The 26,391-nt window shown below is 45.3% G+C and overlaps 1 protein-coding gene across 1 annotated transcript in view; it reads right to left on the reverse strand.

The window, feature by feature from the left end:
- Positions 1-26,391, reverse strand: part of DOCK3 (dedicator of cytokinesis 3) — a 682,478-nt gene that overhangs the window by 30,534 nt on the left and 625,553 nt on the right. The window contains exons 33-40 of the mRNA XM_025375707.1: positions 24,215-24,300; positions 21,442-21,468; positions 21,217-21,312; positions 16,057-16,117; positions 15,447-15,540; positions 13,095-13,243; positions 5,568-5,654; positions 4,118-4,222 (exon numbers count right to left, since the gene is read on the reverse strand). Coding sequence (XP_025231492.1) covers positions 4,118-4,222; positions 5,568-5,654; positions 13,095-13,243; positions 15,447-15,540; positions 16,057-16,117; positions 21,217-21,312; positions 21,442-21,468; positions 24,215-24,300 — 705 coding nt within the window. The remainder of the gene's footprint in view (positions 1-4,117; positions 4,223-5,567; positions 5,655-13,094; positions 13,244-15,446; positions 15,541-16,056; positions 16,118-21,216; positions 21,313-21,441; positions 21,469-24,214; positions 24,301-26,391) is intronic.

Here is a 26,391-nt window from a genome sequence, read left to right on the forward strand (position 1 = left end):
AAGGTCCACCTAGGTCAGGCTGGTATGGTATGGTATGAGTGGAGAAGGGCAATCTATGTGGATACCGTGACAACCAGGGCAACAACAATCAAGACAGGAAAAGGCGGAGCTGGAAAGAAGGTGTCTGTGTAGAGAACTGGTAAAAGCAGTTGGGCAGAGGGGCACTGCCAGCCCCTCTTGGCATGTCTTCAAAGGAAGAAAGAGAGAAAGAGGCATCACAGAACCAGCCATATGCTTCCTGGGACAGGGTTAATCACTGGGCAGGCCTATGGAAGACCCTGACCCTGACTCCAGTGTTACCAAGGAGTGATTGCTATGGGTGCCATCAAATAAATTTAAATGGCGGGGGGCAGTGATCAAGTGTGTGATTCTGAAGGATCACTTTTATTAGTTGAGACAAACAGTCTAATGTTGCCCAGTGCCCAGGAGGCATTCAGTAGCTGTTTATTGCATTAATAACCCTTTGGCAGCAAACTCCTTTGCAAACATGTCAGCAGAACAAATAGACATCATTCTAAGTACAGATTTCTTAAAATTTTACGTTATGTCACATTTAGTTTGGGTTATGTCTCAGTTTTTCTCTTCGTGGACAAGGCACCCCCAACTCTACTTGCTTTGCCTATATCATAGCTGGTCATGAGTGGGTGGCTGGAGCAAGTTCCCCTGAAACCCACCGGTGACACAGTCTGCCCAACCAACTGCCTAACCAGACCCATTTCAACAAAATGGTATCAGGCACTGCCAGCCCCTCTTGGCATGTCTTCAAAGGAAGAAAGAGAGAGAGAGCCATCACAGGGCCAGCCATATGCTTCCCGGGAGAGGGTTAATCACAGGGCAGGCCTTGGAACACCCTGACCTTCTTGAAATAGGATTTCTGTCTCCCTTTTACTTCCTCTCTCACTATGGGAGAACTTGGCTAAGGCTGGGCCATGTATCTGTATTGTCTTTTGTTTTTTTGAGATAGAGTCTCACCCTCTTGCCCAGGTTGGAGTGCAGTGTTGCAATCTGGGCTCACTGCAATCTCCACCTCCCAGGCTCAAGTCATTCTCCCACCTCAGCCTCTGAAGTAACTGGGATTACAGGCATCTTGTACCATGCCTGGCTAATTGTTGTATTTTTAGTAGAGATGGGGTTTCGCCATGTTCGCCAGGCTGGTCTTGAGCTCCTGACCTCAGGTGATCCACCTGCCTCAGCCTTCCAAAGTGCTAGGATTATAGGTATAAGCCACTGCGCCTGGGCCATGTGTCTGGATGAATCAGAATGGAAGGGCACACTAGAAGGGAAGTTAAGGTCAGGAGGAACAGGCTGGCCTCTCCAGTGGAATAGACCAGTAGTCAAAGGACAGAGGCATTTCTACATCTTTGGCTTGATAAACAAAACTGACAAAGAAAGTACTTGTGAAGAACTGGCCTTTTCATATCATTCATATGTACAACCCTCAACAATGTCTGTTCATGGGTCAAATGATGAGAAATAAAAATTCCCTCAAGAAGGGAGGGTTGGATGTTTTCCTGACTCTTTGCAGATTAGTAAATAATCACATTTGTGAGGGGAAGCAGGCAGATGGTCCAGAGAAACCAAGCTGACAGAGCTAAAGTAATAGATGGCCTGTGCATTCAGGGATGGTAGGAGAGTAGCCTAGCCTTCTGGGGAAGGCCCAGCAGGAAGAGTGCACAGTGTTGACCTTGAGGCTGACTGTTGGTTTCATGTTCGCCTGGGCAAGAGCCCCAGCATTCCCACAAAAGACAGATCTGGCCACCACTCCTTTGTACCTGGTTCTCACCATCTGCAAGGCAAAGAGCTACCTCCACTGGGACTTATTATGTTTGCCACAGATGAACTGAGCAGCTGAAATAAGGGAAGGTAGCATATGGGTTGGCCGAGGAAATTTGTATGCATGAATTATACATGCATTATACCTCCCCTTGAGATTGCATCTTGTGTGGAGATGGGAATGTATTGATGGGTGATATTTCCTAACACCCCTTGTTATTCTTCCTCCATTACCAGGGTCTTTGAAACCACATTTGAACATTTGTACTGTTACTTGTAAGCATGGTTTGGATGGCTTAGATGCAGGTTTTATGCCAGGTCCTACCTGTCAGAAAGCTCCAAGCACCCTGAGACACTAACGTGCCCTGTGACATGCGCATGAAAGGGTGGGAAACAGGTTGGACCATGATGGAGCATTCCTGCTTGGCAGAATAGAAACAGGGGACACCAGGGCCTGATTCTGTAATATCCAAAATAATGATGTTTTACAGTGAAATCTCAATTTTGATGTACAAATTGTGGATCTACACAAGAAGAAGAAAATGACAAGAAAGCATAATTTGCAAAGATAAAATGAGAAAAAGGCAAGTTACAAGACCAGAATCATTAGTTTGTCAAAGGACTTTCTGGAAACACTTTTGGTTTCTAATTCTTGTACAGCTGCTTCTACTTCTTTTGCTGACCTCCACCACTTCCATTGTTCTTATATGATCTATGTTGATGGGGCTAGTAAATATGCCACTTCTGAAATGCCTGGGCTGGATGGTCACTAGAGATGAAGGAGGCCTAGTCCTCTTAAGAAAGTCTCTCTTCTCATTTCCGGCCAGGTGCGGTGGCTCATGCTTATAATCCCAGCACTTTGGGAGGCCGAGGCAGGCGGATCACTTGAGGTTGGGAGTTCAAGACCAGCCTGACCAACATGGAGAAACCCCGTCTCTATTAAAATACAAAATTAGCTGGGCGTGGTGGTGCATGCCTGTAATCCCAGCTACTTGGGAAGACTGAAGCAGGAGAATCGCTTGAACCTGGGAGGCGGAGGTTGTGGTGAGCTGAGATCGTGCCATTGTACTCCAACCCGGGCAACAAGAGCGAAACTCTGTCTCAAAAAAAAAAAAAAAAAAAAAAAAAGAAATTCTCTCTACTCATTCCCATTCTGCTACTAGAAACACACTCCTGTGGAACAGTTACAGCCTTCCCGGGGATCACAACTAGGTAAATTAGGCAGTGAGCTTGCTGTTCCTGTCATATTACCAGTGCCCACACAGATCATTTTTCCTTCTAGCCTAGAATGACTACTGCCCAAGAAAAGTGCAAGTTGACCTGCCTTACTTCTGCAATGTGGTTAGCCTGGACTCTGCCGCTAGCAGACTAGCTTTTTTTAAGGAGCTATTAAGCCCGGTTGACCTTTGATGTGATAACAAGTTTGTTATTGCTCATTGGCTAACCCAATTTCTCCAAGAATACAGGATCCCAAACATATCAAAGGGAATTTTCCCAGCTACTTTCTGAGACTTGTGGACAGTGAACTTTAAAGATATCGGAACTGGGGGTGATCAGAGATTAGGTCTCAACTGCTCCAGGGCCCACACATCAGGGCAGCTTCATTTAGATCATCTGAGAACACATCTCTATGGGACTCAGCCTGCAGTGTATGTTGACTGACTACTCCTGGAGCCTCTGAGTTGTGCTGAATAAATAAGAAAATCACAACTGGTGTCAGTAGATCTATACTAAGTCATCCTTTCCACTCTTTTTATATTCCAGTTCAACCTGCCAGGGAATGGTAGGGAGAAAAGGCTGTTGTCATCCTGGGTCAGAGAACTGGCTGCCTATAAGAGGCTTTCTACAGCCAAACGCAGTGCTTGGCAGCTCCCTCAGGATCCCAGGAACCACATGCTGGCTACAGTGCAGCCAGGAGGAAAAACCATCATTTCAGATGACAAACCCTAAGAGGTCAGTCTACTGTTAAGGTCAGGGCTTTACTGGCACCCTGTATGGCTGAGAAGACTCACAATGGAGGTTCCAGGCACTGGAGGCAGAAGTTGGAAGGTACCTATGGGACATACTTAGACCCTGGTCACTTCCTGAAGAAACTCCATTGATTTGGTAAGAAAGCCACCCTCACACATTCCTGGTAGCTACAGAACAACAGAGCAGACTAAAACAGAGTCTGAAGTTGGCAGCCAGTCCAGTCAAATAAAACCAAATGCCTGTTGTTAACTGGTCTATCCTCTGTAAAAAAGTATTCAGCAGAAAAGGCAAAAAGGGGAAGACAAGAATACAGGTTTTAAGTGAATTATGTGTAAAATTATGTAAGTTCTTGTGACCATCTGAATGGACTCACCCGAAGAAAGAAAGGAAACTTCCTGCCATAGAAGCCGACCCGAAAGAACTCAGGCTCCAGGCGTTGCTGCTCCATAATGTTGTCATAGTAGCTGGCCTCCATTTTCTGTGAATGAGAAAGGTCTTTGGGTTGGCTTGACTGCTGTTGGTATCCAAAGCACGTTCTCCTAGGCCCAACTGGACACTGTCTTCCGGAAAGGGATCATGGCAACTCAATCTAGATAAGAAGTAAGTGAGCCTCTAGACATGACCAGCCTCTCTCTAGGGAGTTGCATTATGGAAGAGAAGGCCCTCCATCACCACTGTCTGATGGTGGGATGGGGACAGGCCTGCCCACTGCAGCCCTGTGTAGCTGCTGTGAATGTCCTTCCTAGGGAGTGGACTCAGCCCTATAGATTCCTGTACTTGGGAGGCACACTTTTAACATGGACTTTTTCTGCCCAGGGATTTCTGGTTTTGACCAATACTCACTATACCAGTTGACCCCTGACTAGGTTGCTTGTAGCTGGCTATCAGCAATTCTCACCACCATTTTGTATCAGTCCAACTCTTGTTCATCTATTATCTGACTAAAGATGCTAACAACTGTAGTGAGGAAGGCTCAGATGTTAACAGCACTGGTACTCATTCCAAGTTAAGATATTTTAAATTTGAAAAGCTAACTAATATCCATGATGTCTAGCATTCCAAGGTCTGTAACTTTTTTAGTTGTGGCTGACCTGGCTTCACACTCACATAAAACTCACTGAAACTTCGATTGGGAAGATAGCTCTAATGCATTAAATCAAGCCAGCCTGCCAGAACGGGTTAAGAAGCCACTGCTAGAGGAACATGCCCAAACACCAATCTGGATCAGAGAACAGGAGAGTTAGCCACAAGGATGAGGGTGCAGAGAGGGTGAGTTGAGACTGCTAGCCTCTTTTTCGCTGATGAAATCAGCAGCCATTATGATTGAGAACCCAGCACCAGCAACCAGAAAAAATTTGGTGCAGACCTTCAAAGCCCATCGGGCATTTAATTTAATTTTTTAATATTCTGCATCAAAGAAGGCAGCAAGTACAACATGTTTAAAATTGACCATAAGCAAAGTGGGGAAAGCTCTTATAAAGATTTTGGATGAAGCATCCATAAACAAAACCATTCCAGGAAAAGCTTCTCTGTGAAGCTGAGCTGCCACCTCCTTCTCTTTCTTGTAACCACCATCCTATCCTGCCTATGCTACTTCTCCCTTCTCTGAGCACCATGGCTCTTGGGGTCCAGATCATACAATTACTTTTCAGGTGTTATTTTTGGTTTCCTAGTCAGACTTCAAGTGTCCTGAGGGCAGGAGTCTTGGCTTTTGTTTCTCTTGTATTGTCCACAGCACTAAACCAAGGGCTAGGCCCATAGAGAATGCTCATTTAGAAACTGATGCCAGTCAGGGCTGGGGTGGGGGGAGGGGCACAGCTCACCCGAATCCAGCTGAGGCTCTGGTAATCATAGAGGCTCTCGTACTGACACGCCAGCTCCCTGCACAGTGGGATCCCAAACTCCCAGCTCTGTGTCAGAAATAGAAACAGGGCTTCAGCAACTCATCCTCAGAATGGCCGAAGCCCACATTAAATACATCAGAAGACACACAAAAGGTCTCCCGCCAGCTCCAACTCGTGTCACAAAGAACATATGCCTCAAAACCAATTTGGGGGTCATGACACAGCCGTGTGGCTTTCTAGCTCAAGCATAGCTTTTAGGTCTCTGCTCAAATGTCTCCACCTCCAAGAGGCCTTCCCTGACTACTTTGTCAAGAAGAGGCACTTCCTTGTCCATTTCTGTTCTGTTACTATGAAGTTATCTTAATTTTAAAAAATTACTTACTTTTTTGTTGTATTAGTCTCAATCAGATGATAAACACAAAGAGGGCAGGGACCCTGTTTGTTTTATTCTCAGAGACTAGAACAATGCCATGGATGTATCAGGTACTCAGTAAAGATTTATTTGATAAGTTAATGAAACACTGATTTTTAGATTAAGATTGTTTAAGCTCCAAAACAAGTATGGAAATCAAGAAGAAAATGCCTACTCAAGGACTTGGCAGTAGGTCGGACAATTTCCTTTATGGAACTATTTGACCTTAAATTAGGCTTCAGATGATCCTTGCCTAGTTAGATTCCAGGCTTTCTGTGGTATGGCTCCTGTTATAGTAACATGCCCATGCAACAGCCTGAGGGAAGGCTGCAGTGGCCTTCATTAAGAGGTGATATTATCCATTTCCTCCTTTAAAAAATATATACCTCTTTTGGAAGTCAAATTGTCCCTGTTTGCAGATGACATGATTGTATATTTAGAAAACCCCATCGTCTCAGTCCAAAATCTCCTTAAGTTGATAAGCAACGTCAGTGAAGTCTCAGGATACAAAATCAATGTGCAAAAATCACAAGCATTCTTATACACCAATAACAGACAAACAGCCAAATCATGAGTGAACTCTCATTCACAATTGTTTCAAAGAGAATAAAATACCCAGGAATCCAGCTTACAAGGGATGTGAAGGACCTCTTCAAGGAGAACTACAAATCACTGCTCAACGAAATAAAAGAGGACATAAACAAATGGAAGAACATTCCATGCTCATGGATAGGAAGAATCAATATCGTGAAAATGGCCATATTGCCCAAGGTAATTTATAGATTCAATGCCATCCCCATCAAGCTACCAATGACTTTTTTCACAGAATTGGAAAAAAACTGCTTTAAAGATCATATGGAACCAAAAAAGAGCCCACCTTGTCAAGAAAATCCCAAGCAAAAGGAACAAAGCTGGAGGCATCACACTACCTGACTTCAAACTATACTACAAGGCTACAGTAACCAAAACAGCATGGTACTGGTACCAAAACAGATATGGACCAATGGAACAGAACAGAGCCCTCAGAAATGCCACTCATCTACAACCATCTGATCTTTGACAAACCTGACAAAAACAAGAAATGGGGAAAGGATTTCCTATTTAATAAATGGTGCTGGGAAAACTGGCTAGCCATATGTGGAAAGCTGAAACGGGATCCCTTCCTTATACCTTATACAAAAATTAATTCAAGATGGATTAAAGACTTAAATGTTAGACCTAAAACCATAAAAACCCTAGAAGAAAACTTAGGCAGTACCACTCAGGACATAGGCATGGGCAAGGACTTCATGACTAGAACACCAAAAGCAATGGCAACAAAAGCCAAAATTAACAAATAGGATCTAATTCAACTAAAGAGCTTCTGCACAGCAAAAGAAACTATCATCAGAGTGAACAGGCAACCTACAGAATGGGAGAAAATTGTTACAATCTACCCATCTGACAAAGGGCTAGTATCCAGAATCTACAAAGAACTTAAACAAATTTACAAGAAAAAATCAAACAACCCCATCAAAAAGTGGGCAAAGGATATGAACAGACACTTCTCAAAACAAGACATTTATGCAGCCAACAGACATATGAAAAAATACTCATCATCACTGGCCATCAGAGAAATGTAAATCAAAACCACAATGAGATACCATCTCACACCAGTTAGAATGGCGATCATTAAAAAGTCAGGACATAACAGGTGCTGGAGAGGATGTGGAGAAATAGGAACACTTTTACACTGTTGGTGGGACTGTAAACTAGTTCAACCATTGTGGAAGACAGTGTGGCGATTCCTCAAGGATCTAGAACTAGAAATACCATTTGACCCAGCCATCCCATTCCTGAGTATATACCCAAAGGATTATAAATCATGCTGCTATAGAGACACATGCACACGTATGTTTATGGCGGCACTATTCACAATAGCAAAGACTTGGAATCAACCCAAATGTCCATCAATGATAGACTGGATTAAGAAAATGTGGCACATATACACTGTGGAATACTATGCAGCCATAAAAAGGATGAGTTCATGTCCTTTGTAGGGACATGAAGCTGGAAACCATCATTCTGAGCAAACTATCACAAGGACAGAAAACCAAACACCGCATGTTCTCACTCAGGTGGAAACTGAACAATGAGAACACTTGGACACACGGTGGTGAACATCACGCACTGGGGCCTGTTGTGGGGTGGGGGGAGGGGGGAGGGATAGCATTAGGAGAAATACCTAATGTAAATGATGAGTTAATGGGTGCAGCACACCAACATGGCACATGTATACATATGTAACACACCTGCATGTTGTGCACATGTACCCTAGAACTTAAAAGTATAATAATAATAATAATAATAATAATAAATATATATATACCTCTTTTGGTTAGATTGAGGGTCATTAGTTTACTTGATATTTTACCCAGACTCCTCAACTTCTCAATACTAATAAAAATTTTTTATTATAGGAAATTTAAGCATATGGAAAAGTAGAGAGACTAGAAGAATAAACCCCTATCCATCATCCAGCTTCAACAATGACCAACTCACAGCCAATCTTGTATTATTGATACCCCATTCACTTATTCCTCCCCATAGCATTTGAAGCAAATCTCAGATATAATTTCACCAGTAAATATTTCAGCATAAATCATTAAACATAAGGACTATATTTGTAAGAATACTCTTTGAAATAGCATCAGGGAGAAGGAAAACATTGTTTCATTTGCAACTGTGTTTCTCAAAAGAATATATTTTTCTATCCTTCAAAGAAATTAACACCACATGGATTGAAACTGCAGGACCGATTAAAAAGATTAAAACAAACCAAAGAGGTGTTTGTTGTTGTTGTTGTTGTGTGCGGTTTTTTTTTTTTTTTTTTAGAAACAAGGTCTTGCTCTGTCACCCAGGCTAGAATGCACTGGCATGCAACCTTTAATGCTTGGGCTCAAGAGATTCTCTTGCCTCAACCTCCTGAGTAGCTAGGACTACAGGTGGGGCTAGGTGTGTGCCACCATGCCTGGCTAGTTTTTAAAATATTTTATAGAGATGGGGTCTCGCTATGTTACCTTGGCTGGTCTCAAACTTGTAGTCTCAAGCCATCCTACCACCTTGGCCTCTCAAAGTGTTGACATTACAGGCATGAGCTACCATGCCCCGCCAAACGGAATTTTAAATAGACCCTGACTCCTTGCTTTAATATAATGCCTGTGCCTCAGTGAGCTAGAAAGCCTCTTGTACCCCCATTATCACAGCTTTCAAGAGGGCGTATATCAGTCCTCTGCAAGTGCTGCTTGGGCAGGTTTCAGCAATGGACCCAGAACAGGGTCTATCTGGCTGGCAGCTTCATGGGGGCTAGCTAAGTTTATAGCTGAGTTGTGTAGAGGCTTCTGGCCAGTCTTTCAAGAGCCACTCCATGGGAGACTGCTCATTTAGATGACAATGGCTATATGTGGGGCTAAAGATGCCCTGTCTGCTAACAGTAGCTTCCAATAAAAACAGGTCTTCTCCTCCACTGGGATCAATGCTCATCTATCTTGCTGGCATCTCTGCCCTAGCTTGTAACCCTGATGCTCCAAGGCATCCCTCCCCACCATAATTATCTTTAGAATGAACCAGGACCAAGAATTTTAAGACACCCTGCAAACCTTGAGGGGTATGCTGGAACACTGGTGGGCTTGGGGGCTTTGAGAGCTGCCTCTGCACAGAGTTAGTAAATATACTACAGGTGCAATGCATTCCCATCCACATCTTTCGCCTTGGTTTCCCTCCTTCAGGCAGGAGGCAAAGCTGACTCTAAAACTCCCTACCAGTGTCTAAAATCCAGTCACCTCTACCAGCTCCTGCAGATTTGTGCTTTTGTTTTGTTTTGTTTTGTTTTGTTTTGAGACAGAGTCTTGCTCTGTCACTCAGGCTGGAGTGCAGTGGTGCAATCTCAGCTCACTGCAACCTCCACCTTCCATGTTTAAGTGATTCTCGTGACTCAGCCACTCGAATAGCTGGGACTACAGGCGTGCGCCACCACACCCGGCTAATTTTTGTATTTGTAGTAGAGACGAGCTTTTACCATGTTGGCCAGGCTGGTCTTGAACTCCTGACCTCAAGTGATTCGCCCACCCTGGCCTCCCAAAGTGTTGGGATTACAATTGTGAGCCACCTTGCCTGGCCTAATATGTGCTTTTATATATCCTTGTTGCTCCCTTGCAGGGACAGCACAAAAAGTTGTACTGACTTAGGGCTCATTCTAATCAAATGGCAAAGGAAGGGAAAAGCATGGGCCACCAGTCTGTTTGCACATTACATATTAGAAGTAACAGTCATTCCTTCAAAAGAGTGTGGACCATGGTAAACCCTCAAGCAGGAGAGCTCAAGCCCACTCCCACAGAAGTGGTTGGTGTAGCCCTGATGCTCTGCTAGCCTCTGTCCAGCTTCTCCTCCTGCCTGCTTCCTCCACCTAGAGATAAGGACCAGTTCTGACCTTCACATCACCCCTTTCTTCTCTCAACTCTCACCCTGCCACATCCTGTCTCTTTGGAGTTTCCTTCTCTCCTTGTCTGGCCTGGGAGAGCTGACTCTCTGTGGACCAGAGCCCAGTCCAACTTGTAGCAGGTTTATAAGTCAACTACCTCACTACAGGACAGAATGGCCCAGAACTAGACTATGGCCATGTTATTAGCCACGGCTAATCCTCTTGGGTACCCAGGACATAAACATGGGACCAAGGGAGATTGTGTTATCTAAGGCAGACACCAGAGAGCATGTGCCAGCTTTGAGGGGTGTACAGGAACAATGGTGGGTCTGGGGGCTTTAAGAGCTGCCTCTGCATAGAGGTAGCGAATGTACTACAGGTGCAATGCATCCCCATCTACATCTTTCCCCTTGGTTTCCCTCCTTCAGGCAGAAAGCAAAGCTACTCTAAAATGTCTTACCAGTCTCTGAAATCCAGTCACTTCTCTTCTACTACTCTTTGTCCTCGTTCATTCTAAAGATAACTGGAGTAGAGGCCTTGGAGCGAGTGCCTTGGAGCAGCAGGGTTACAAACTAGGGAAGAGATGCCAGCAAGACAGATGAGCCTTGATCCCAGTGGAGGACATTTGTTTCACTGGAAGCTACTGTCAGCAGGCAGGGCATCTTTAGCCCTACATGGGGCCATCATCACCTAAATGAGCAGTCCCTATGGGGCAGGTCTTGGGGGTAATGTGTGGAAGAAAAGCCAGGAGGGGCTTGCCTTGTGAGGCAGGGTGTGCTGGCAGTGTTGAGAGGTAGAAACTCACTACCTGTTCCTCCTTTCTTTCTTTGCCCTTCTCTTGTTGCCAAGGTGGCTTTTCTCTTGGTGCCAAGCATCCCTGCCATAAGAACATCTTTTCCCATAGCATCTAGGTTTTGCTTTTCTAGAACCATGGTTTTCTTCTTGAAAACCCTGAATATTTTCAAGAAGAACTGGTTAATCTCACCTGATGGTTTCATCAGGAGCTGAGGCACAGGAACAGACAAGGTAGGCCTCCTGTGTGAGCCTAAGACAGTGGGCCTGATGACTGCTCCTTTGAGGATAAACTCATGAGAGGGCTCACTGAGTGGTCTCTACTCAGCGTAGACTCTGCTCCTCCAGCAATTCAGGGCAAAGGCAGGATTGCAGAAGTGAGGAGATTCCTGAGAAGGTGGCCTATGGAGTCTCCTAGTCCTTCTCTCCTTCTTGTCCATCTATAGTACTCAGGCACACTTTGTGTTTTACTCCCTAGTCCATGTTAAAGTTTGATCCTGCTTTTCTATGCATTACCATAATGTGGGATGAAGAGGGGACCATCAATGCTCATGCATCCCACAGGCAGACTCAGTCAGATTAGAATAACTCTCTACTCTGTACTTTGTGCCCATGGAAAGAAATGAGAATGAACGCACTAGAAGCACACATGCATACTCACACCATGCTTATGTCATTCCCTGTGAGCTAGGAGGGCTTGCTGGGCATGTAGGTGAGGGGCAGCTCCAGGTTAGCCAGGAGCCAGAAAACCAGCCTAAAACTGCAAGTGAGGGGCTCTGTGTCAGGTCCTGGATCAGCAAGGACCAGAGGTTTTGGGTCATCTTTGTGGATCAGTCGCACAGGCTGGCTGAGAGCTGAGCATGGGCATCCTTTCTGGGCTAGGTTACATAAGAGTTTCTGTGCTTTTGGAAAGGTTCCTGCTTACCAGTGCATTCTCTGCATGGGGAAATGTTTTCTGAGTGAATATTTTTGACAAACACAGAAGTCCCCCATGTTATGTAAAACTGAAGAATGTTTTCTGATTTATAGGCAAAAGCCATTAATGTTTACATCTTTCTTTTTGATGAAAAAACTCATCTCAAAAACCAATTTCTATTTGAGTCAGGGGCTCAGTTACTACAGTTCCCTGAATGACCCTATTTCAGCTTGAAAAAGTGCTCAAAGCTTAGTAATGAGAAAATGGCTTCAACAAGTTTTTCCAGCACATGGGCCACATTCAACAGTAGGTAGTCAGAGGGCCCCACATAGAGCTCTCCCAGAGATGGGAGCAGAATGGCTGGAGCCCCAAGGAAGCCTAAACCACTGCTGACAATGCTGCCAATCCCATAGAAACTAGTTTGATGGAAAGTAACCCCAATACGAGAGGAGCCCTGGCTGTGCTGTAGGGAAGGGAAATCTAAGAAAAGAACACATACCAGTAAGAAGCAGTTTAGGCCTCCTCTGGCTGTGATTAAAATCCATTCATTTCTACCACTCATATTTTATATGGCAGCAGATTAGAAAGCCATATCAGTTCTTTAAGTAAATCCAATAAAAACAAACAGGGTTCCAGAAGCCCCTGCTGTAGAAGCATTCGTATTTATAGATAGGCAAAGCTGGTATGTGGGGTAGTCTCTAACACCTACAATCTGGATATGGCTTTCAAGTCACAGAATTAAGCTGTTGTCTTTTTCTCCCTCAGAGAAAATCATGTGGTCTCCATACCTCAGGCACATAGATAGGCACCCACCCACTCACCACCCCACACACCACCCCCTGTAGCTGCTGTTAACCCTATGATGTCAAGATGCCATGCATCACAGCAGAAGCTGAAAGGCTAAAGGGCTTGCCTAATGACGCGTACCTTGCCTTTGTTGAAGTAGTGAATGATCTTCCGGCACAGTCCCTCCTTCCGCTGCCACTCTGTCTGCGATGGGTAGTGGAGGAATTCCCGCAGTGGCCGGTCCTCCCACTGCAGCAGCTCACAGTAAAGGAGCAGGGTAAATGCGGCCTCTGTGGGGACAGACAGCACGGAGGTCCAGGGGCTTCCCTTGCTCAGGGGCCCAGGAGCAGCCTAGTGTCAGAGGACTATGCTGGGCAGAATGCCAGTGCAAGTCATGTCCAGCCCAGGTCAGGGACACTGGATACCAAAGACAGAACAGTGGGCCTGCTCAGCAAGCCAATAACCCTGGTCCATAGCATGAAGGAGCCAAATATCCTGGTAGACACCTTCCTTCCATGGCCTGGTCACCTGTTCCGGCCTCCAGATTAATAAAGAACGATTCAGCTACCCAAAAGTCTGTGTACAGGTGGCTTTGCTGTGGGAGACGTTGACACATCAGAGAGAGCTCTTGGGTTCCTTTCTGCTCAACTGACTACAGCTTCCTTTCCAACCTTCTCAGAACTGGCTCTTAGGGCTCCATTACCAAAGGAACCTAAATTGATACTAGACCCAGAGTGAAGGCCTGGCAACATCTTACTCTATGTGTGGAACAATTAGAGAGGGTTATGTAAAACAACAGCAGTGAAATACCACGGCTCCCTACATTCCGAGGGATGAGTCACACTGAATCACAGCCACGGCTCAGGGGCCTCATTACACAGTTTTCTCTCTTCTGTTCTATTTGTTCATTTTTAGTGGGCATCTCCTACTGGCAAGTTAATTAGTTCTAGCTTCTGTGCTTCTGCCTGGTTTTCAAGGTTCTACTCAAATCTACTCTCCATGACTATGAAGAATCTCATTTCTAACCATTTATTGACCCACTTCCAGCTTTAGCTAGGCCCACTTGCCTGTGTCCACTCTTTAGGCTCCTCCTCATCCTTGCCTCTTTGCCTGTGCCCTTGCCACTGGAACTTCCTGCCAAGGAATGTACACGCCTCCTCATGGGATCAGGAAGCCTTTTTTCTCTAGCGACAAGCCTTGTGGAACTCACGGCCTCCCTCTGGAGCTTAGGAAATCATGGAACGTCTTTTTCTTCCTTGCCTATATTATTTTCAGATGTCATTCCCTAAGCCATCAGAGACAAGGCTTAGCACTCTTTCTCTGTTAAAGTCCCTGACCCAGCCTCTCAGTCATGGCCCAGTTCCCCAGAAGTTTAGCAAATGCTTCTGCTGATACACAACATTTATTAAAGTCTTTCTCTTCACTGCCCTCTCAGAGGGTTGCTGGATCATGGGTGCAAGTGGATGCAGAGAATGGTAGACTCAGCCCAGTCATTTTATTAGTCAGCTGAATTTAAGATTCAAAGCCCAGTCATTTTAGATTTAATTATTGCCAAGCTGTGCTATCAGATAATATATCATCTATGCCAAACACTCTCTAACAGCTAGAGATAAAGAAGGAGGATTCTCTGTTTCTACAAATCTATCTAATTGCAATAGTGTTTGCAGAGAAGGATAGCTTAAATTTCCTGGTCTATCACACAAATTCAAGTCCTATCACCTAAGAGCTAAGACATAATGGCTGGTCACCACAGTGGAGAAAATGGTTCTTTGGGGGGAACGATGGCATGTCAATCAGACAGGACACACACACATAGGCACAACCCCCTGATTCAGCGTGGTTCTCAGTAAACAGTTGTGACAGCCACTCTGAAATGCTTTAAAATTTGTTCTAGTTAGAAAAGGCCTTGATGTTGGATTAAATTGTAGATACAATGACAGGCCCTGTCTGGCCTGTCAAGAAGTCAGATGAACACTCTTCATACTCTGCACTGGGAGCGCAATGTGAGCCTGCTATGCAGCTGCAGGGTCTGAAGAACCTAGCCTGCAAGGAAGGTCTGCTAGTGAGTTCTGGAAGTTCCAGGGTTAGGGGGATATTCCTTTGTTATAACCTTAGCTCCAGCTTTGAAAGTCCTAAAAAAGGCTCTCTGTTCATAAGGAGTGACAGTTAGCTCAGGATGCTCTGAACCTGGTGCACCAGAATTTGGAGGTCACCCTTGAGACTTCAGAGGGGTGGACAGGAGGGAAGGAGAGTGAAACAGCCTCAAGTAGTGGAGGACATGGCACAAAGGCACAAGTGGAAGTTCTGCCTGCTTTCTCTCTACCATGTGCCACAAAGGAGTTGAGGGAAATGAGTGAGGTGAGGGGATAGCACAAGCCCCAACATTCTGCTGAGATCTGGCAGGCACCACCCTGAAGCCTTTCTCTGCCTATTGTACAAATCCCTTCAGTTTGTCCTCATGGTCAGGCATGGCTCTCTCTTTTCCCCACTTACCTGTGTAGTTTTCGGCCTGCAAGTGCATGTCACAAAGCTTATGGATGTAGCGGATATACATTTCTTCCTTGTTTATCTCAGATTTGTAAAAATTCTATAATAAAGAGAAGGAAACACCTGTCAACTACCTGTGGAGGTCATAGCCAAGCTCTGGGCAGCTGGCCAAAGCCGTGGGTGTGCTGGGCAGGAGAGGGAGGGCAGGCTCCTGGAGGCAGACAGCACCAGAAGGAGAAAGCACCAGCCAGAAGGAACACCTGCTGTGGGTGGAACCACTGGCAGGTCTATGGGAGCCCTGGGTAGTGTGAAAGAGGAAAAGCATCAGGGCAGATCAGGAGTCAGGGTTGACTGTGAATTGGGGCATGTCAGAGTTAGTGGGTCCCTGCCAAGAGGCCAGGCTAGAGTTCGGTACAAAGAGAAGCTCGTTTCATTCCTTCCCCAAGTAGGAATGTGTCTGGGGAAGTGCAGGCCTCTAAGATACCAGTAACTGGGCTGATGTCCTGATTAAAACCCTCAGGCCTATAGCCATGTATTGTAGAAGGGCCAAGCCAATCACAACGCAGGACAGAAACCATTTCAGTAGGCAGAGAGGTCAGGGCCCATGTCCTCTCACCATCAGGTTAACAGTACAGCCAATCTTCTTATTCTCTGTTTCCTCTCCTTTCATGCAGTCCCTGGAAGAGACAGCACAGATGAGCACCAGATACGAAGTGGGGCCTTGAGACAACACATAGAACTGTACTATTACTGGGGCATTAGTATGACCAAATCCCATATTGAGATGGCCTCCAACAGGAACTGTTTCCATAGATGAGGAGTCTACTGTGAGCTCCTTCAGCTTTGGACCCACTCTCGGGGCTCAAATATCTCTTCAACTGAGCCTCTCATTCTGGTGGCAGAGCACAGACAGAGCCCAGAGCTACATCAGGGTATTAAGTGGCACCTACAAAGGTCCTTGGCACAAAAGGGCATATTAATTAAGTGAAAGGCCAAATCCTCAACTTCCCATAAAGGGAGGCACAGAATTCTCCTTAAAGGACAGGTTTCATTTTGTAGGAGCGCTGAATAGAAGCCAAGATCCTCCACTTCATGGCCCTAGCTTCAGGGCTCTGTACATGTTCACCACATAGTTGACATTTCTCCCTACGGTTTCCTTCCTGTGTACTAGTCTTTGGAGCCATCTATCACCAGAAGCAGCAGGTCTCGTGCTTAAAGCATCAGCCAGGACTGAGCTGCATTCATACCTAGCAGGGTCTGGGTATAGGAGGTATCAGGGATGGCCTGTGAGAGACAGGAAAATAGGAACACTGAGAATGGATCCTTTCCAAGATAGGGAGAGGGTTGGTCAAAGCCAGGCTCCTCTGGAAAGGAGCAGAAGCCTGGCACAAGGAGATGAAGGAGAATGAGAACCAGACTGGTGAATCCAGCAAGAAGTCTCCTATGCACACAGCCAGCCAGAGAGCCATCTGCCTGATGTGTCTCCTTCCATAGCAGCCCACACTGCTCTAGAGAAGATCTAGTTTCTTGTGCAGCTGTATATTAGCAGCTCTGGGGAAAAGCTGCAGAAAGGGGTTTATACAGATTTCTAGGGTCAGGTTGGAGAGTGTCTTTGGCTTTGCTCCACTGACAGGCACAGGGCCCAGTGAAGAGCAGTACAGCTGGGAATGAGGGGCCCTAGGCCAAGTTACTGAGCCTCTGGATGGCCATTTGACAAACCCAGTTCTCCCCACCTTCCCATCATGCAGAGGAAGAACCCTGGGATGACTCCTTTGAAAGAAAAAGATGTTGAAAATCCATACTCCTCTCATGATATTTTGCAAAGCCAAATGTCCTTCCTGTGGAAGTCTCCAGTCAGAGTTGACAGGTTTGTGATGTTTGGAACCAAGGCCCTCCTTTCTTGAGGGGGGGTTGACCTATCACCACATAAGACATTTGGTTCCTATGTAGCCAGACATGAGGGTCCTGAACATCCTTCTGCAGAACCTGTCCCTTTAGTGCTAGCAGGGCCAGGAAACTGCTCGACTTTTCAAGAGAAGTGAGCCTGAGGTCAGATGGCCAAGTTGTTCCAAGCAACCCACACAATGGTAGAAGGCATCTGTCTCCCCAGTAAGTTGGCCCCATGAAGGGCAGTGAGATCTTACCTCGCCACTTCAGCATTTAGTGTAGCTATAGGCAGGCATGTAGCTGTGCTACAGAATGGGGGGATGCTTAAGACAAGAGCACATTTCCCTGGAATTCTATTTCCATTTAGTGATTTGTATTTTCTATAAAGCATCTGAAACACTTACCAAGCATTAACTTCTGTTTGGCCATAACCAGAACTTCATAGCTAAGTCCCTTAAACAGAAAGGAACTGGCCTCAACACTGTGATACCAGGGGCATCCTATACACTTCTGTGCTCTATGACTGCTTCTCCTCTGCACTGCTGACAGCAGACTCTTTTTTGTGTAGCTTTGCATCACTTCTGTGTGGCTACTTCATGGTAGATGCCTTTTAAAGTTTGACTTAGGTGCAGCTGTTGCTTTCCCTCTTGCTCTTTCTCTGAAGGGTGAGCAGGGAAGACTCCTGAAAGAGGCTTCTGAAGCATCTGGCTCACCTGGGTAGTGGGCTGGCTGGGGACTACATCAGTGACCAGGCAGCCCTCATTGCAACCCGAGGGGTCTGGGAAAGGCAGGCTTCATAACCTTCAGTTGCCCGTTCCAGGTACAGGTTCCACTTTGAGCCACAAGGGCTTGGCAACTCTAGCTCTGTCCCTGTCTGTTCCAGGCACAAAGAAAACCCTTCTAGGGCCCTGCTTCCTATCCTGGGAAATATAGTTACTACCAGTGAGAATCTTCATGTTTGACACAGAGTGTCTGAAATTCACACAAAAGTTAAAGACATTGATATAAAAGCTGACGAGGTACTCCTTTGAGTATCTAAAGTTTTGCTAGTCTAACATTGAATCTTACATAACAAGTTCAGGTAATTCTACAGTACAATCTGTTGACTATGTTTAATCAATGTATATATTGTAAAACTCTGAACAATTATTTTTTTCCTTTTTGTTTGATGTCCTTTCCTTGAGTCATATCAACAACTATTTCCTTTTACTTTTTTTTTTTTTTGAGACAGGGTCTCATTTTGTCACCCAGGCTGGAGTTCAGTGGCGCAATCTTGGCTCACTGCATCCTCCACCTCCCAAGATAAAGTGATTTGCCCACCTCAGTCTCCAAAATAGCTGGGACCACAGGTGCATGCCACCACACCTGGCTACTTTTCCAATTTTTCATAGAGATGGGGTTTCACCATATTGCCCAGGTTGGTCTCGAACTCCTGAGCTCAAGCAATTTGCCTGCCTTGGTCTCCCACAGTGTTGGGATTACAGGCATGTGCCATTGTGCCTGGCCAATAACTCTTTTCTTAGTAAGTTCTTGAACTAACTGCATTGAGGTAGAGGAAAAGAGTTGCTTGGTTTCTGCATGGTCTTTCCAACAAGTTTATCACTCATTATTTACTCTGTACCTGCCAGGAGCCAGCCCCCATACAGGGGAACAGGGAGATAAGGACAAGGTTCCTATCCTCAAGGAGCTGGTCCTCTTTTGTAAGGTAAGACAGAAAGATGATAAATGATCATAATTCAATGTGTGCACAGACAGGTAAGCTCCTGGCTTGGGAAAGCTTCCTTAATAGGGGTGAGTTGGAAGACCACTCTTGGGAGAGAACACAGCACATAGAGAAACCTGAAGGGAAAATACAAGTGGTTAAGTGGTGACAACATGGAGAAAGAGACAGGGCATGGTTCTTGAGTCAGCTAGATCTGGATTCAGATCCTAGCAGTGGTACCTCTTAGTTTCTCCTCATGGATAAAAAGAATGAGGATGCTTATAGGATTAGAGAAAATGTATGTAGAGCACTCAAGTGGTGGATTTTCAATAGACAGGGTCCATCATCAACATTATGCTGTTTCCTTTCACGTTAGCAAGGAGCAACACTGGGAGGCTGGGGTGTAGGGCATGAGTACTGGGGACTAGCAGAAGATTGGTCTGGAGAAGTGAGCAAAGGCCAGTGATGCCATATTAAGGATTTTGGACTTTTTGTAGATACCACCACCGAGACAAGAAATAGAGAATGAAGTTGGTTTTGGGCATGAGTTTGAGCAGCTTGTAGAAGGTAGCTAAAGAAATCAAACAGGCAACTAGAACAAGGCCTTGGAGCCTAAGAAATTATTTTCTGCTCCTTCGTTAGGACACGGTGAATAAAACCAAACTTTAGAAAATGTTTTGGTAAGGGGGAGGTGCAGCGCTTTGTTCACCTCTCTTCCCTTTCTAATTGTAGCCACAGGAGAAGCTACGGACCTGGTGTGAACAAAGAAGTCTCTTGCTGTAAAAGGGGCCCCAAGGCCAGCTTTGAACTTGAAAGGCCCAGGAAAAATGGCCTGAAGTTCACACAAGCATAGCTATGCTACAGAATGGGGGGATGCTTAAGACGAGAGCACATTTCTCAGGAATTCCATTTCCATATCCAGGCCAGTGCATTGGACACCTGAGTCTTTTGCACAGCAGCACCTTCTACTTCAGCAGCAACTGGAGCCAGGCTTAACTCTCCTATTTCCTGATCCATGAGCTCAAAATGCTCTCCTCATTTGGCATTTGCACAGCTTATAGCACAGAGAAGGCAACTATTGCTTGGAGCTGGGTTTCATTTATCATTTCTCCTCACCTTCCTCCAGGCTCCCAAAAGATACCTTTAGCCATCACCTGAACCCTGCTGAGAGAATGATTAAGGCTGCAGTTGTGGTTTCATTGTCATGTTTGGACTAATTCGAAAGCCATGATACAACTGAGAAGGCAGACTTTCATTAAGAAATTCTAATTCTGGCTGGGCGCAGCAGCTCAGGCCTGTAATCTCAGCACTTTGGGAGGTCGAGGTGGGAGGATCACTTGAGCCCAGGAATTTGAGACCAGCCTGGGCAACACAGTGGGACCTTGTCGCTACAAAAACAAAAAACAAAAACCAAAAAACAAAAAATTAGCCGGGCATGGTGGCATGGGCTTGTAGCCTCAGCTACTCCGGAGACTGAGGTGGGAGGACAGCTTGAGCCTAGGACTTCGAGGCTGCAGTGAGCCATGATTGCCCTCCAGTCTGGGTGACAAAGCAAGACTGTCTTCAAAAAAAAAAAAAAAAATTCTTATTTCACATGAACTCCCAGACTGAACATAATATGAAGATCTCTGAGCTCCAGGCTGTTTCCTCTCATCTATTCTGGCCATGACCAGGGGACAGAAATAAATAGACTTTAGACAAAGAATATAGGCATTGAAAAGTGGGGTCCCTAGTCCTTGGAAAAGCCAACTTCATGTCCTCTAGGTGATACTTCTCTGCTCATCTGCCATATGGTTCGGAGGAAAGTCTGCACTAAGGACCTATAGCTGTTCCCTGCCCTGCTCTGGAGATAGCTTTACTCTTCCCTCTTGCTGTGCCCACTCCTCTGAGCCTTAACCCTTCTGGATGGAAGGCCAGATGACTACATATCCCCAAGATCCCTCCTGGGTACATGTGCCCACATTTTAGCGGGGAATCCCAGGAGGCCCTAGCCTACCCCTGGGAAAAGTCTCTATCTCTGTCTCTTCTTGGTCATCAGCAGATTCCTACTGACTGGTGATGGCACCCAATATCACAATAGTGCTCCCCATGAAGGGCACAAGGTCTCAGTTTTCAGGTCAGGGGGATTCCCTTGCTAGAGAGAGTATCCTGACAAAAGAAGAGGTGAGCGGGCGGCTGAGAAGATACCTGTAGTCAAGAAGACGTTCCATGAGGCGGGTGACTGAGGTCACAAAGGAAATGCCGGTCTCACGCCATGTTTCTTGTTCAACCTTCTCCAACAGGCTATGGTGGAGGGGTGGAGAAAGCAAACACAATTCATGAGCCTTCCCCTGGGCACAAGAGTGAAGTCCAAGAGCCCATGGAGGCTGTGATGGATCTGGAGACAGCAGACTTACCACACTGCAGTCTTACCTGGGGTAGGGCCCAAACAGCTGGGTTCTACTCCATGCAGCAGAAAGCAAAGACAAGGAGGTTACTGAACTGGCAGCAACAAATGAAAACATGTCTTCTATTTCCATGTACAAGTTCCTAAGGATGCCACTGAGGAGGAGGGGAGGGAGGGGCTCGGCTCCAGCCACCTTAGGCATACACTGTAACTACCTTCTGTTCTGAAGGAGTAGTTGAACAAGAGCCCACTGAGGGATAAGCCTGGCTTTGCCAATGGCTGACTGTCTTTATCACTGCCCAGAGTCATCCTCAGCAAACATACAAACCAAGCTCTGTTTTTCAAAATTTTAATTTTTCTTTTTTAAGATGGGGTCTTGCTATGTTGCCCAGTCTGGTCTTGAACTCCTAGCCTCAAGTGATTCTCCTGCCTCGGCCTCCCAAAGTGTTTGGATTATGGGCATGAGCCACCGTACCCAGCCTAAACCCATCATCTTCATGGAAACTAAGGGAAAGATTCTCATTAGTCTTGGGGCCCCAAAATAAGGGAAAGTGAGCAAGTCCAGGAGCTATACTTGGCCATCCTACTGTTGCAGGGAATGCTCCCAAGCAAAATGTGCCAGAGCCAGGAGCTAAATGCCCAGGTTCTTTTCTTACTTGACAACCTCATGCTCCTGGTACCTCAGGGCAGCCCCTGGCTTCTCCAAAAGCCTGGCTTCTGAGATCCTCTGCCATCCCACAGGTCTTTCCTAAGGGACAACGACTTGAACTCTTTCGGCTCGCTCCAGTGATGAGCCATCCTTCACTCCATACAATTTTATTCCTGATTCCTTTCCACACTGTTCCTTGCTCTCTAAGGTCATGAGAGTCACCTGGGGTGGCACACCCAGCTAGGGGTCTAGCACTGGGTACTCAAACCCACAGCCTGACTGCTGTTAATGCTGCTGCTACAATGATGACCGTCTCCTTGCACAGAGCATACTGCCTAGGCCAGGCTTCTGGGAAAGTGAGGGTTCTCCAGGTAACTCCTGTTGTTAGAGAAGGTTAAGAACACTGAATCTGACTTCTGCGGCTTTATCCATTGAGAAATGTACCAGCATTTTTCAACTGTGTTCTGCAGAGGTCTCTGTCCTAGAGGACAGGTGGAAATGTTCTGTGAGCACACAAGCATGGGAAATTGGGAAATGCTGATGGCTATACCCTCCTGTTGGAGATTTTTCACATCCTTTTTTTTTTTTTTTTTTTTTGAGATGGGGTCTTGCTGTGTTGCTCAGGATAATCTCGAACTCCTGGGCTCAAGCAATCCTGCCACCTTAGCCTCCCAAGTAGCTGGGATTACAGGTAAGTACCACTGCACCCAGCTCATATCCTTTTGCACAATAAAGTCTTTGAGAAGTCCTAATAAAGAGGCTTGTTCAATTTTGCTTAGTTGAATCTTTTCTAAACTAATTCACCCATGATTTACATTTTTTTTTTAGCTTCCAAAAACACAAATTTGAAAATGCTGCTCCATGTTATGAGTGGTTCTCAGTTCTTAGACTGTTTTAAAAGAGCTTATAAACATGATTTGGTCAGGTAACTAGTAATTGCAGATTATTTTTGTACTTTTTCCTTTGTAGCAGTCATTTGTTAGCGGCCAAGGAACACTGCCTTGTTTCCACAATTAGACAAATCTTCGGCTAAAAAAGAAATACTAAAGGATGGATTCATTTTCACAAATTAAAATTATTTAAATTTAAAATAAATTTACATTTTACCTCATGACTCCTCAAGAAACAAAGTGGGCATGGTATAGCGGAAAGACTCCCCCATCTGGAAATTAGAAGATCTGGGCCCTCCTTCCAGAGCTGTCTGTTACTGATGACACAACTGAGGGCATGCTGGCACTTCCCTGAGCCCAGTTCTTTATTTCTCAAGTGGGAGGGAAGATAATTTCTACTCTGCACACCTTGCAGGTATGTTGTGAGGATCAAATAAGGTAAGAAATGCCAACACATTTTGCACACTGGAAAGTTCTAAGCAAATGGATAGTATTATTCCTGAAAAAATACGCTAGAGGTTTGTTTTCAAAATGGAACTAAAACAAAGAACATCTCAAAGTTGGACATAAGTACAACAGGGAGGGTATTCTAGAGCTGTAAATATCTTAAGATTTCATTTTTTAGGAAGATAAAATAGCAACATCACTATCTACTTGGGAGGGCCATAGTTCCCCTGGGTCTCTCTTCAGGTCTCTTTGCCTCCATCAACTTAAGCCAGAAACCATGGAATGGAGGACCCAGAAGAACCCTGACATCATTCAGTACAACCATCTCATTCCACAAACATGAAAACTGGCCTGGAAAGAGTGTTGCAGCTTGTTCAAGAGCTCACTGCAATGTTTTTCAAGCTGACTGTACTAACTTACCAAGCAGGGCAATCAGGAACCTGTCTCTCAAAGGAGGATTTATCCCCCACCTTGAAATGCCAGCATTGAGCCCAGAACTGAGTCTCCATGAACTGTCTGCCCCCCATCCAGATGCAGTGCATGTTATGAAGACAAACAATGATCCTTTTCCTTTCAGCAAATCTAGGAGCTCAGAGGTTACCTGTTTTCTATCTTTTCAGTCAACTATGGGAATCCCTGAAAGAGCCTGGTTTCTTGGTGACAGAAGTTGAGCATTGCTACCATCAGGAACAACCCAGGTCTCTCTTGATAACCAAACTCTAAAGCCTGCCAGTGCAGTTGCAAACTCTACTTCTCATTGGCCCACTTCATCCCATCCCCCATTGTGATGTGCCTGGGGCTGGAGCAGCTTACAGTAGGCTGAAGAGCTCCCTGTAGCTCTCGTCACCTTTCCCTTCTGATACCATGCTGTCCAGCTTGTCAATCAACTCGGCCTCCACCTAGAAGGAAGCAGAAACTTCATAAACCTGAGATGACCTCAGAAGAAGAATGGGAAATCCAGTTCCTGTGGTGGGTGAGGATGGCGGTAAACTACTTCCTGATTCTGTCCTTGTTCCAAAGAAATCCCAGGGAAGATAGTATCTTACCTATAGCACCAAGAAATCACTCTGCCTCCCCAAATCAAGAAGGCCTCCCACCCTAGTGGTCTGAAAAAGAGGTAGGACTTAAAAGTCTCAGGTACACTTTCCCATCTAAGGGCAAAAGGCAAGGATTCCCTACCGAGAAAAGTATTTTGGATTCAAAAGAGGGCTTTTTCAGATTTTTCCCCCCTTTAAAAACATTAATTCAAAATAATTTGTAGGCATAAAATACATTTGGTTAGAACTTTACCCTCTAGTCAGCCAGTCAAAAAAGATGCTTTCTGGGGAGCTTGTCCTCACTCTAATGGCTGGCATTAAATGGAGCTGAATGAGATTTGAGTGTTTCCTCCTGAGATTTTCCTTCAGGATAACAGGCTCCACTGTTTGTACCCACAGAACCTAGAGCCCTTGAGGCTGCTGTTCCTATCACTGGACCATCACTGGGCCCCTGCATTTGTTATTGGATACCTAAATCATAAGAAGCAAGACTATATTTGTTCCTACCCTGTGGATTTGCAAGGGCATTCAGCAGTACTCACTTTTCTTTTTTTAATTTAATTTAATTTTAAGTTCAGGGGATACCTGTGCTTGACTGTTTGATTGTTGATTAATTGATACCTGTGCCAGGTTTGTTATGTGGGTAAACATGTGCCACAGTGGTTTGCTGCACCTATCAACCCATCACCTAGGTATTAAGCCTCAGATGCATTGGCTATTTATCCTAATCTCAGCCATTTTTCTAATAGGTCTCACTGGATTTACTCTGAGGTGAGAAACTGGTTGTAAGTGATATGATATAAAATTGTTTTAACCTTTTATTAACCTTTATTTATTTATTTTGAGATGGAGTCTCACTATGTCACCCAGGCTAGAGTGCACAGGTGTGATTTCAGCTCACTGCAACCTCCACCTCCCAGGTTCAAGCGATTCTCCTGCCTCAGCCTCCTGAGTAGCTGGAATTACAAGCATGCATCACCATGCCGGCTAATTTTTGTATTTTTAGTAGAGATAGGGTTTCACCATGTTGCCCAGGCTGGTACTGAATTCCTGACCTCAGATGATCCACCTGCCTCAGGCTCCCAAACTGCGGTCGAGCCACCGCGCTTGACCCCTTTATTAACCTTTAAACTATAGTACTGTGACATTATTTATTTAGTATTTAATATAAACAAAAAAGTCACAGCATGGCTGCATGAAATAATGTGCTATAAACAGAAGCCTTTCTCACTCTACAGAGAACAAAGAATCCTAAGGCTAAGAAATAATAAAAGAGTAACTGAATTAGTAAATTCAATGAAGGCAATTAGGGCCTCTGAAGTCCGATGACCGGAAAATGAGGCCTTTTTTTAAAATAGTGGTCTGCTACATGGCCAGGGCAGGGATGAGTGAGTTGCTTGAATACACATTTGAGAAGAAGCAGAAAGTCTGAGACCCGGAGTCCTTAGGGATTGAAGCCCTCTCACTCTCTCTGTGTGGAGAAAAGGCATAAGCAGGGACTTGCCTGGGGTTATGTTACGTCAGGTAGAGCTGCATCTAGAAGCCAAAGTGGATTAGTCCCAGTTCAGAGCTTTTCTTGCTCACTGGGTCAATCTGCTGGCTAAAAGGCCCCCAAGAGAAGGGCCTGATTATAACAAGGGATCTCTCTTCACACATGGTGGTATAGGTAGATTGTGCCTTCAGAACACAGCAAAAAGGTGGGGAGGGGACCTGGAGCAGCAGAGCGTACAACAGTGTAAACAGGGTACAACAGTCCACTGGAATCTAAATGGTTCTCAAAATGGGTCTCTGGGCCAGCAGCAGCAGTTTCACCTGAGATCTTGTTAGAAATTAAAATTCTCAGGCCTCATCTAGTTTGTCGGATCAGAAACTCAGGGTGGGAGTGCACAAGCTGTGCTTTAATGAGTCTTCCACGTGCTTCTGAAACCTATTCAAGTGTTTTGAACTTTGCAT

The sequence above is a fragment of the Theropithecus gelada genome, chromosome 2 (assembly GCF_003255815.1).
Source record: "Theropithecus gelada isolate Dixy chromosome 2, Tgel_1.0, whole genome shotgun sequence".
NCBI classification, from domain to species: domain Eukaryota; kingdom Metazoa; phylum Chordata; class Mammalia; order Primates; family Cercopithecidae; genus Theropithecus; species Theropithecus gelada.